The 13,170-nt window shown below is 38.1% G+C and overlaps 1 protein-coding gene across 4 annotated transcripts; it reads left to right on the top strand.

Moving 5' to 3' along the window:
• Positions 1 to 3,488: 3,488 nt before the first annotated feature.
• On the top strand, positions 3,489 to 9,443 carry LLPH (LLP homolog, long-term synaptic facilitation (Aplysia)). Of its 4 annotated transcripts, none has more exons than XM_008567827.1 (3): positions 3,489 to 3,697; positions 4,701 to 4,912; positions 8,804 to 9,443. In XM_008567827.1, the coding sequence occupies exons 2-3, from the start codon at positions 4,708 to 4,710 to the stop codon at positions 8,980 to 8,982; spliced, it is 384 nt and encodes a 127-aa protein (XP_008566049.1). In that variant the 5' UTR covers positions 3,489 to 3,697; positions 4,701 to 4,707; the 3' UTR covers positions 8,983 to 9,443. The 4 variants fall into 4 exon arrangements, with proteins under 4 accessions (XP_008566049.1, XP_008566050.1, XP_008566051.1 ...); XM_008567828.1 differs by lacking the exon at positions 3,489 to 3,697 and adding an exon at positions 3,704 to 3,893; XM_008567829.1 differs by lacking the exon at positions 3,489 to 3,697 and adding an exon at positions 4,149 to 4,557.
• The last annotated feature ends 3,727 nt before the right edge of the window (positions 9,444 to 13,170 follow it).

The raw sequence follows: 13,170 nt of genomic DNA, 5'->3' as shown, positions 1-13,170 counted from the left end.
GTATTCTATGTACTTCTTTTTTTTCCTTTTTGTCTTTTTCTCGTGACCGGCAATGGGATCGCAACCCTCGGTGTCGCGCCCGCACCGCGCTCGACCATTGAGTGGACCGGTCTCTATATGGGATCTGAACCCTCGGCGGGAGCACCGCCGCACTCCCAAGCGCCACACTCCCAAGCGCCACACTCTACCGAGTGCGCCACCGGCCGGCCCATGTACTTCTGAGCTTACTATTATTTATAGTATCTCATCTCTAAATCCTTGATTTAGAATCTCAGGTAAGAGAATCAAAAATTCTATTTTTAATTTTTTTCAGTCCTAAATTGGCCATACATAGCTGCTCATTTGCAATTCAAAAATAATTTTATGAGTAGATTAGATTAAGAATATCAATTTACCTTTTAGTGATTTTATCTAAATTTCCCCCAAATTGTTAAATAACATTAGATTTGATTCTAAAATAGTAGTGTCCTTACCATTATAAAGTGTTAAATCTCCTTTTGCTAGATTTTAATCTCTTTTACTTTAGTCTTTCATTTGTTACAGATGCAATTAACTATTTAATCTCATTTAGAAAGGAAAAAACATAAATAATAAATTCCAGAGAATTATTCAGTATTATAATAAAATTATATTAAAATGTTAATGACATTTCATTATAAAACGATGTATTAAAAATTGAAGGTCCGCTTGAAAGTCAGATATTATGACATAAAATTTGACTTTTTTTTTTTAAGTACAGTTTCAACTTTAAAATTGTAGCATGCTAGTGTGATTAGAGGACCCGAAAGATTCTGGTTCATTGTCACTAAGTATATACATTTCAAAATAAAAATATTTTTATTTTGAAAATAGTGTCTTGTGGTTTCATTTGTGTTGGTCCATACAGGATGTTAGGTCAGTGTACCAGTGACCAATGAAACTTTGGCAAATTCTTCCACTGTATTAGTTTGCCAGGATTGCCATAACAAAGTATCACAGATTGGGTAGCTTAAACAACAGAAATTTATTTTCTCACAGTTCTGGAGGCTGGAAATCCAAGATGAAGGGTATAGGCAGGGTTGGTTTCTTCTGAAGCTTCTCTCCTTGGTTTGTAGATGGCAGTCTTCTCCCTGTGTGTTCACATGGTCTTCCCTCTGTACTTGTCTGTGTCCAAACTTCCTCTTCTCATAAGGACTCCAGTCATATTGCATTAGGGCCCACCCTAATAACCTCATTTTTTCTTAATTACCTCTTTGAAGACCTATCCTCAGATATAGTCACATTCTGAGGTACTGGGGTTTAGGACTTCATTATATGAATTTTGGGGGGATATAACTCAGCCCTAACCACTCACTAAGCATCATTTCCCAGCTATTAAGTTGAAGTGTTAGTAGTATTAATTTAGCCTCCTGTGATTTTTAGATTTTTTTCTCCATCACCAATTAAATAATGAATACCCAAGTGCATGATGCAATGTAATCAAGTATAACATAGCATAGTGGGTTAAGAGTATCTAGATTAGAATCCTTGCTATGCAACTAACTGCTTATATGATTGTAAGTTATGTATCTTTGGCAAGTTATGTATCTTTCCTTACTTAGATCTTTTGCCTCATCTTTAAAATGGGAATAATAATAACAGTAATAATAATGCCAACTTTACTGGGCTATTATAAGGATTAAATGAGATAGATGCATAAACTAATTGCCTAATTAATGTCAGCTGCTGTTATTAACACGGCAGGATGGACTGAATTGTGACCAAAGACAATAAGCAAAAGCAGATTTGACATTTAAAAAATGTAAACAATGCCACTTTTCATTGAATTATTTTTGATTTACAAAATAGTTTCTCATAAAAATGTTAACATGTAATGAATTTATCCTTTTTAAATGACTCATACATTTTCAAGAAATTGTTTTAATTTCTGATACGATAAATATAATTATTAAGAGTGTAAAGGTATCCCAAGACCAGGAAGTTCAAAAACCTTTGGTGTAGAATATTATATTTTATAAATGAACCATAGTTATTCATACATTCTTCTGTCAACGCATTTGATATGGTTCTTCCTTTTTTACTATCACTATGTGTCCCACTGTACACAGGTATGAGTTTGTCTAGCTAGGACAGAATTGCTAGGTAAAAGGTCATGTGCAACTTCAATTTTTTACATCAAGTAAAGGTAAAAATATGCAAACTACAAAAATATTAAAGTGGAATTAGCAGGACTTGGACAGAGCAACAGGCAATTCAATACGCAAGGGACAAAGGAAGAACAGCCGGAGAGGTAGGAGGAAAACAGGAAAGAGCAGTATCTGAGAACTTTTGTATTTATGGAATGTAATTTCGGAGAAAAGGTGCAGTGAGCCCTGTGTATCTGCCTTCATTTCTTCTCTGCGGGCTTGAGAGCTGGCTTCAATCCACTTGATGCAATTCTGGAGATTAGAGTGTCAGCAACCAGCTGCAGGCCTTTTTGGAGCAGCTGGGAATTAGATTGTTTTTGCTTTTTCCTCTCATCTTTGTAGAGCTTTGTCTTGAAGCCCCCCATCACCTAGGGAATGGGTAACATTTGGTAACCATCTGAATTCCAGAAATCTTCCTGTTCCTTACTAAGTGATTATGCAAATCAGGGATTACTTAGAGGTTTGACTGTAGGAGCTCCCCCCATAGTGTAGCTTGCCTTTTGGTTGGGGAATGAGGAATCAGTGCGCTTCCCATCAGGTATTCAGCACTACCCGCTGTACCTTTAGTTTCATAAGTTCCTTCCAGCTCTGTGAGGAACCACAGCAATGTCCAGTTTGACCCTTAAGCCTTGTTCCTCCATCAGGTATTAAAGTTTCCCAAACACAGGAGTGTGGTTTCCTTTATCATTGAATATTCAGCATAGTGCCTATCACAGAGAGCATACTTGAATGGGAGAATGAGGGAATGAATAAAGGATTTTAAAATATACTAAAGTCAATGAACTATTTCATTAGAACTGCTTTTACACAAACTGGTGAGGAACATAAGTGAAAAAATTTGTGTCTGGTAGGTAAGTGATCAGACAGGTAAACATTCGTTGAATTGAAATAGTTTGATCATTTTACCCTTTCAACTCTTTGGGATGGAAAAGACCTGTTTTCTATATTTAGTAACAGCTTTGGGATAACAATTGACATATAAGTTGCACATATTTAAAGTGTACAATTTGATAAGTGTTGACATATGTGTACATCCGTGAGACCATCACTCGGGATGGGAAAATTTACAGGCTGCAAATAAAGATTTCAATACGGCCTCTGGAGGAACACGTGCTCTAGGATGATTCCATTTAAGGAAATCCATGAGTACCTTGTGAATGGTGAGGCCGGATCTAAAGGTCTCCGAGCTCCCTACCTGAAAGGAAAAGTCACCCGGCCGTGCTCACTCACTGCTTGGGTTAGACTCGGAGCTAACTCGCCCTCACCTGGGAAGGGAGTCTACCCAGCGCCCGACCCTCGGCCGGGACTCGTGCATTCTGCAGGACAAGCCGAGCTTCCTGGTCCTCACCCACACCACACGCAGGAAACACGTCACGCCGGGCTCCCAAAGAACCCGCCTCTCGGGGCTTTCCGAGACATTTGGGCTCCGGGCGTGCAACTCGCCCTCCCGGGGTGGGTCTGCCCGGAAGGCGGAAGTGCGGTGACTTCCGGCCGGCGTGATCTTGCGGCGCAAGCATATTTGTGTTTCTCAGGTGAGCGCGGACCCTCCCGGGTCGAGTGGGGCGTAGGACCTCGATTTTGCGGCTCCTAGAGAATTTCGTCTCGATGCTCCACCCTCTCTGGGCCATGCTTGAGCGCGGGTCCGGAGATGCAGGGCTAGGGTCCCGCGTGGTGTTGGTGGCGGTCCCCCGGTTTCCTCCTGCTTTTTGTGAAGTGGAGCCCTTCCTTGTTAAGTCCTGCTAAAATTAACTTTGGTCCTCAAGGTTGCTTACCGCAACCCTTTTATCCTAGCCCCTCGAAGGGCTTGGGTTATAGACAAGGGAGCAGAGTGAGTTTATGGTTGCTGGCCTTCAAAAAATATTACCCAACTAGTTAACCACTCGACAGATGTTTATATAACCTTTACTATATGCAAAGCGCTTTGTGCACTGGGGGATCCAACGGTGAACAAGACCTACTTAGCATCTGCCTTCGTGAAGTACAGTCATTAAAGAATTATAAGGAAGGCAGTGATATAGTCTTAAATTTTTAAAAGTTCACACGAAGTAACTAAAAGTTCACACTGGAGAATTTAGGGCTGGGACTGAGGGGTAGAGAGAAAGCAAGAGTGGAAATAGATAAGCTTAAAGTAGTTCGGTTGGCTTGAGGGGGTGGATAATGAAGAAGATTGGGAAGGGGTGTTTATAAAATCATTTTGTAATTTGTAAGCTGTTGCGTAAATGTAAAATAATGATACTCTTTCCATTTCTGGGGAAATTAAATTTCTGCATCTTGGTAAGGAAACTCAAAGAGATTTCAGAATTGGCTTGATTTACAGTTTGCCAGTGACCAAAAATAGTTTGATTTGGTGTTCTTGTTACTTAATGGCAGTGTGTGCTACATCTGTCCTCACGTAAGTTGCACATTAAGCCATCATAAATCATGAATAAAAAGTTTTACCGTCCATTTGTTCCTGTTGGCCTGGTTTTCTAAACATTTACCTTTTTTTTAGCAGTAAATATTTGCTTCTGAATGCGTATTTTTGTTAACTTGCAGGTAAAACATGGCTAAGAGCTTACGGAGTAAGTGGAAAAGGAAGATGCGTGCTGAAAAGAGAAAAAAGAATGCCCCCAAAGAGCTCAGCAGGCTTAAAAGTATTCTCAAGATAGACAGTGATGTTTTAATGAAAGACGTTCAAGAGATAGCAACTGTGGTGGAACCCAAACATTGCCAAGAGAAAATGCAATGTGTGGTGAAAGATGAAGAAGGTGAATTTTTGTGCTTTTGTTTTTAAAAATAATTTAAAAACATTTAAAAGTTTTAAAAAATTTAAAACAATTTTTTATGATTCTTTTTCCTCTTTTGACTGTCCTGTACCCACCCCCACACTTGCTCCCTACAAACTTGCTACCCACATTTTTATTCTTTGGAAGGCTTACAGTGTAACCAGAGAGTCTATGCTAACCTATTTTATAGCTAGTTCATGTGTATAGGCATGTTTTGGATCATTCAGGGTGGGTCTTTTGTGCTACAGGAATAGACTATCCTAGACACACCCTGGCTCGAAGGGTACATAATTCAATCAGGGTCTAGACAGGATAGAAGATGGTCTTCATTTTACTCCTTAGAAGATCTAGTTCCCATTCTATGAGTTCTGTGCCCTTATACTATTATCCTGAAAATCACCAGGTTTACTATATTTCATTTTGATAGATTCTAGGGACCTCTATTTCTTAATCACAGTCTAAATTTTGAGGCTGTATATAATGCTAGTTTCAGCAGAGAAAAAGGCTCCTTGGTTTTCACATCCTAATGCACCAATTTGGTAGCATACTAAATTAAGCACTCTCAACATCCAGACTCTTAAAATAGATGTGTATTTAATTGGTGTCTTATGGTCAAGGGAGAGAACAGTATTCTTCAACATTCAACTTTCCTTGAAGTTTCCTTTCCCATTCTTCAACATGACCATTTTTTATTCTTTTCTCATTCCATCCCTCTCCCATCCATACAAATAAAAATTGCAAAAAGCTTTTTACTTTAATTTCTTTGAAAAATGGGGGCAATCAACCAGAAATACCCTCATCTTTTCACTATGCATGTCTATAAGAATTTGAATGTATGGTCTGTTTCCCCCTCTTTTATTAATGGTCTCTCAAATGCGTTTCTCCACTCGTGTTCAGAATTCTCTCCCCCTTTGCATTCTCAAGGGCTGTACTCAGGCATCTGCCATATCAGTCTCATCCACTGGGTCATTTCCAACAGCCTAAGTGTGTTCTGGGATGTCCCATCTCAAACAAGAAAGAAAGAAAAATTCCTCCTTTGATTTTGCATTTCTCTCAATATGCTGCTTTATTTCAACTCTCCTTGAAACTGTTGAAACCCTTGCCTTCAGTTGCTGTCTCCATTTCCTCACATACGTGCCACTCCTGCCCATTCACACTTTTGTTGTTGAGGCAGAATTCACGTAATATAAAATTAGTCATTTTAAAGTGTACAATACAGTGGCATTTAGTACATTCACGATGTACAACCATTACCTCTAGTTTGAAAACATTTTTTCACTCTAAAAGGAAACCCTGTACCCCTTAAGCAGTCTCTCCCAACCCTCAGCCTCTGGCAGGCACTAGTGTGCTTTTTGTCTGTATGGATTTACCTATTCTGGATATTTCATATAAATGGAATCATACAACATGTGATCTTTTGTGCCTGGCTTCTTTCACTTACCATAATGCTTTTGAGGTTCACCCACGTTGTAGCATATATCAGTACTTCCTTCCTTTTCAGAGCTGAATTGTACATACCCACATTTTGTTTATCTGTTCATCAGTTGGTGGACTTTTGGGTTGCCTCCACTTTCTGGCTATTGTGAGTAGTGCTGCTGTGAACATTTGTGGACAAGATTTTGTCTGAATACCCATTTTCACTTCTTTTTTGGTATATACTTAATGAGTGGAATTGCTGAGTCATATGGTAATTCTTTGCTTACTGTTTTCCATATCAGCCACATCACTTTACATTCCCACCACCAGTGTATGAGGGTTCCAGTTTCTTCGGGTCCTCTCCATCCATCCTAGTGGATGTGAAGTAGTATCTCATTGTGATTTTGATTTGCATTTTCCTGAGGTCTAATGATGTTGAACATCTTGTAATATGCTTATTAACCATTTGTATGTATTCTTTGGAGGAAGGTCTATTCAAGTTTTTAGCCCATTTTTAAAATTAGGTTGTTTGTCTTTTTGTTGTTGGGATGGAAGAGTTCTTTATATTCTGGACACCATATGCCCTCGTACTATGATTTCTTTAACTTTATTTTCTAGTTCTTGTATGGAGTTATTTAGTTTTATTGTTATATTTTTAACTTCCAAAAGTTTTTTTTCTTATGCTGTTCCTTTTTTCTAGCTTCCTGCTCTTAATGGGTAAATATCTTCTCTGATTTCGCTGAGGGTATTAAATACGGTTTGTTTTTGAAATTTGGATCTACTCTGTGCATTGTCTGTTTTCATCTTAGATTTTCTTCCCTCTCCCTCCTTCTATTCCTTTGCATTCCTCTATTTTTGTCTCTTTCATATTAGGGGCTTTCTCAAATGTCTAAAAGTCAGTTGTTTGTATTTCAAAATGAGGCACTAAAATGATGATTTGAAGCTGGAGAGGGGCAAGGTGTACGGGAGGGTCTATCAACTTCTAGATTTGTAGAATAATAAATAATTGGATTGGCTCCAGGAGCTTTTGTTAGGAGATTCCCTACATCAAAATCTGTAAGTCATTTTTTTTTTCTCATCATCTCCAGAGAGGAATCTCTCATCTCCTGCTTGGGGAGTGTCTGGATGCCGTCATTCTTGGAGTATTTCAGGAGGCAGATGGCGATGGGAATGAGGGTGGGAGAGTCTCCCCTTCCCAGTTAGTAATCTACCTGTTTTCGGTATGGCTCCTCATCTCTGCCCTTAAGCTCATGTTCCTCCTTATTTTTACTCTTTCAACTGCACACCCAATTTCTTAACCCACAAACCTAGTAGTCATTCTTGATCACTTTTTTATATCCCCCACATCTAAACATTAGCAAGTCTTATTGATCATCCCTAAAATACATCAGGAATCTGTCCGTTTTTCTCTGCTTTCATGTTTTCACCTTAATCCGTCATCTCTTGTCTGTACGAGATAGTAACCTTTTTATTTCTGTCTTCAGCTCGTGCCCTTTTTGATTCATCTTCTATGTAACAACCAGTGTGCTCTTTTTAGAATATAAATCAGATTATATCGCTTCCATGCTTAAATCCTTGCATCGTCTTTCCATGTGCTTACCAGAGCCTACCAGGTCTTACTTAATCTGGTTCCAATACCTTTCTAAAAAACCACTTACCACAGGCTGAAATTTTCTTTCTGTCTGTTGGCTTTGTTTTTCTCCCATCAACAGAACATTGTAAACTCCGCGAGGGCAAGGAGATATGGACCACTGTATCCCCTGACCCTAGAAGAGCACTTAAAGTAATCATTCAGTAAATAGTTATTAAGTAGCTATTATATACCAGGCACTATTCTGGGCACTGTGGATACAATGAAGAATATCTAATATGTCAGGTAGTAAAGATAATAGAAGACCTTGTGTACCATAGTAAGGTCCCAGGGAGAGAAATTCTGGGCATGTTCTTCACAATAGATAAAGTTGTGTTTATCACATCATGGTTGCACTGAGCTTCTTGCCAAGTCTCCTGTCAGTACAGCTGGATCTCTGGATGTTGTCTGGATAGAAGAAGTGTGGCAGCCCCAGGCTGTGTCCAGGTCTGTCTTCACAACCTTGCTCCTGACTACTCCATCAAGTTCATTAGAAGTTCATTCTGAATTCTTTAAAATTTACTTCAAGTTCATTAGAAATGGCCAGTCATACCTAATCAGTTTGTTTATATCAGTTCATAGATCGTGTCTTTAGTTACTCAAAAACAGTTTATGTCTTTCATGGTGTAGGAACACGTGGCAGCATGTGTCTGATTCCACAGAAATTTGCTGTAAGAAGTTTTCAGAGTCTTAGTCAAAGAGCATTTCATAAATAAGGGATATTTTTCTTCTGAATTTCAGATGACCTTCAGTTCTCATGTTCTCAGTGCATTAATATACTTTCACAAGATTATCATTAGTGGATGTTCTTCCATTTTTTTAATCAGATGACATGAAAATGGAGACTGATATTAAGAGAAACAAAAAGAGTCTTCTAGACCAGCATGGACAGTACCCAATATGGATGAACCAGAGGCAAAGAAAAAGGCTGAAGGCAAAGCGAGAGAAACGAAAAGGGAAAAGCAAAGCAAGAGCAGCAAAGGCAGCGAAGGGTTTGGCCTGGTAGACTTCTAAAAACTTGGAAAATGCCGTTGATTAGAATGTATACACTGATTTCAGCTCCCACCAAATGAAAACTATTTGTTTTTCATATTTTAACTTGGCTTTTTTTCTTCAATTCAAACCCAACATTACTTCTCATTTTGTTTTGGGAACATGAATAAAATATTTTCTTTGATGAATGAAAGCTATACTGATATTCTAATTGGATGCTGTCCAGTATCCAGGTATTATCAGACATCAGAATTCTGTCAAGTATTAATATGGTTATAATTGTTTGTTCTTACAACTTGGTAACTATAGTCGGTAAAGATAAATATAGTGACAAATTTGAGTGAACACAGATTTAAAGCTATTATGTAATCATATTTAAAAATATAACATCATTGGATCTTATAAACAATACTTGTTTGAAGTTTTGATTTTGTATAATTCAGAATAAAAGATATTTTGTGTGTCGATCTTGAATTTTGATGTTTTCTTTCGTATATTAAGGTTTTTCAGTACTAGAGGACTGATTCTTCAGTTACATTTTTTTAAAGTCTTAATTTTAGGTAGAATATTAAGTTATACAAATCAGTATGCTTTTTAGGAGATTAAAACATCTCAGGTTTCTTGTGGAAACTAATGTTCTTCAGTTTTAACATTGTGTACCCTAATATAATACAATGCAGCATTTCTCAGGTGTGTTCTTCAGAATCCGTTTCTCCAGATAGATGCTTGATTTGAAAAAAAAAAAAAGAAATTGTGATCACATCAATTTGGGAAATGCCACATACTTGAAGATTTACAAAAAGTATTAGCTTAGTATTAGTATAGTCTTAAAGAGATCTAGCAGTAAAGAAACCTGTTTAACTTTCACTCTGAAACTAGTTTTCTGAGAATTGAAATCTACTATTGGAAATGCTGGTATAATGAAATGATTTTGAATTAAATCTGTTTTGCTACAGTTTGCTAATTTCACTCTCACTTAAATTTAGTTAAGCAATCTAAACTTAGCATTTCCTCTGAAATTTCACTGTAATCATACTATCTTATATGTTCACTGGAACAATCAAATATTTATTGAGTACCTACTGTGTGCCAGGGACTTTTCTGCGTGCTAAGGTCGCAGGGAACAAGACAAAGCGTCCACCCTCGTAGGGTGAAGAGCTGTGCATCTGCTCAGAAGAGGATGTTAACTTCACAGGAAAACCAAGTAAAAGGTGAAATATATTAGAATAAAGTCGGTCATCAAGTCAAAAACTTTGTGCTAGACACACTGCCAGGCTTGGATGCCGTATAAACAGGTCATTACCCAAATCTTTCGGGAGATATGAATCTATAAAATTTAATGCTAGTAAAATCTAGAAATTATTTTAATATAATAGGCTTTTCTCAATTTACTCAATAGTTCATTGAAAAGTTAGTGGATAACTAAAATATTTAAAATTAATTTTCTTAAACTAAAAAAAATGTGAATTAAAAGACGGATTTATGGCCTTTGTTGCCTTTTGATATTGTTATGAATAATCCATTTGTGAGGAAATAGTGGATACTAAATGTTTATTCATGAAATAAAAAGTTGCAAACATGTAATTAAGCCACTGCAGTATCAGCCTAAATATATGTATTAGCTGGATTATTTACTTTTTTTTTTCATCACAGGAATTGTCTACATTAGTGGTATTACACACTTGGTGCTTATTGAATTTGGGCAGCATTGTCAGGTATTTTCTAACTGTATTTTTTTTAATTTGAAGTGAGAGACCAATGCCAGGGATATGTTCACGTTTTCTGTGGCTGGAACCTCTAATTTGACTCCAGTGAGCTTCCATCCAGGGCCTCTTGATATTAGGATGTTCACTTAAGTTTGTCCAATCATAAAGTTTGTCCATTCAGGATTTAACTTCAAGGTTAACAAAATGAAAAGTCAAAACACCACCACCAAAAAACTTAATTGGGAATCATGTTCTCAAGTATCAGATGGCCTATGGAAAGTTTGCTACTGAAGAGAAATTGCTTTGTACTGTGTTGAGTAGCCTGTAAGGCACTGAATTCCTGAACTGCACTGCCAGTAAGATTCTTCCCACCTCCAAATTTTGCCAGGAAATTTAAACTGGCATTTCAAAATTAGTACAGGGGTGTGATCAGTTCTTTGTCACTTTATTCTTTTTTTTTTTTTCCTTTTTGTCTTTTTTTGTGACCGGCAACGGATCGCAACCCTCAGTGTCGCGCCCGTACCGGACCGGGACTGGCAACGGGATCGCAACCCTTGGTGTTGCCCCCGCACCTCGCTCAGCCAGTGAGCGGCTGGTCTGTATGTGGGATCTGAACCCTCGGCGGGAGCGCCGGTGCGCTCCCAAGCGGCGCAATGTAGCAGTGCGCCACCGGGCCGGCCCTGTCACTTTATTCTTAAAGATTATAAATTGAGAAGTATACCACAGTCCGTTAATCTTTTAAATAATCAGCTTTTTTTTTTTTTTTAGTCATTCTTTTTTTGACTGATGTTTTCCAGAGAATTGCTATAAAACCACCAGATGGAGCTAAAGCCAAGCACGAAATCATTTTTGGAACTAGATTGAGTGAGCTAAGTCACATTAGGAATTGAATATAACATTTTGTTTGTTTTTAAAGAAATTAAATTTAAAATTAAAATAAGGATGTGGGTAAATACTTATATAAAAGGGTAAAAATAAGAGTACTTCAAAAAGTTCATGGAAAGATTTGTATTATCTTTTAATTCTATTTGTGCACAAACTTTTTGAAGTACCTGCATAAGGATGATCAAAATTGCTTAAAGTATTAGATAATTTAAGTCAGCCAGCAATCCTCTGAGTTTGGTACTCATATTATCTCTACACATGGGGAAATGGAGGCATATAGGCTATGTTACTAAAATCAGGAGAGCTAGGATTCAAATTCTGGCATTCCAGCTTCAGAGCATATACTCTTAATGATGTCATTCTGCCTCTCAAGAATGTGCATACTCTTGCTAAGACAAAGGCAATTTTAGAGCAGAATACTTATATTTTGGTTTAACTCATAATGGATTGGGTTGATGCGGGATCAGATAAGGAGCAGGTTTTATTTATTTATTTATTTATTTATTTTTCCTTTTTGTCTTTTTTACTGACTGGTAACGGGATCGCAACCCTTGGTGTCACGCCCGCACCGGGGACCGGCAACAGGATCGCAACCCTCGGTGTTGCGCTCGCACCGCGCTCAGCCGGTGAGCGGGAACCGGTCTCCACATGGGATCCGAACCCTCGGCGGGAGCGCCGCCGCGCTCCTAAGCGGCACACTCCAGTGCGCCACCGGGCCGGCCCTTTTTTAAAAATTTATTTATTTATTTATTTATTTATTTATTTATTTTTTTTAGGAGCAGGTTTTAGTAGAGAGATGATTTATAGAACCCTCCTCAAATCTCTGGGCCTAAACCAGACTGGATTTCCCTAGGTAACACTTGTTCAGAATGGGCTGACCAATCCAAAAGGGGAAGGTGTAGGCCATGATCAGAAGTGGATGAGCTACTAATCAGAGAAGAAATGTGAACTGCAGTTGAAGCTCTTAGAATCTAGTGGTTTTGATCACATCTTTTCTACTGTCACATGTAGATGTATTTCTTTTCCCACTAGTTCACGTGCTTTTTAAACAAAAAAGCACCAGTGTATATTTGCTCGTTAGGAAGTTTGGATGTTTTCAAAATTTCTATTTCTGTATCTGGGATATGTTTTTTAGGAGTTGGAGAAGAAAAAGTAAGTGGCTGTAAATGATGTGGTTCAAATATCTATAATGGACTGGTGATGACAGTGAGGAGCAGTGATGTGTAGTTTAGGCTAGTGAAATGCTAGCCACAGATAAAATTAGGGAGAATCTAAAGAGATCTCAAGGCTATTCCTCAAGGAACTGCCAAGTTAATAAATACTACAATTGAAGTGCAGATGTTGCACTGTTGGCTAATCTTACTAGCTAAGTGACTAACTTCTGTCACCACCTGGCAGAGTGATTCAAATTTATGCCAGGCACAGAATTTAATTCTTTTTCCCTGTATTTGCCAGCGTATAAAAACACCATTGCAGCAGACACATACCAATTTTACAAGGAAATGTTTGGGGGTGAGTGGAGACTGTTAAGTACTTACACTAAGTTAAAGGCTGTACTGCTGTCCTCAGGGTCCTGTTAGGCAGCCAGGAGGGCCAGGGCCAGGTTTGGG

The sequence above is a fragment of the Galeopterus variegatus genome, unplaced genomic scaffold, assembly GCF_000696425.1.
Source record: "Galeopterus variegatus unplaced genomic scaffold, G_variegatus-3.0.2 Scaffold349, whole genome shotgun sequence".
Lineage (NCBI taxonomy): Eukaryota > Metazoa > Chordata > Mammalia > Dermoptera > Cynocephalidae > Galeopterus > Galeopterus variegatus.
Note: the sequence above shows the minus strand (reverse complement) of the source record. Positions and strands in the feature narration are given on the sequence as shown.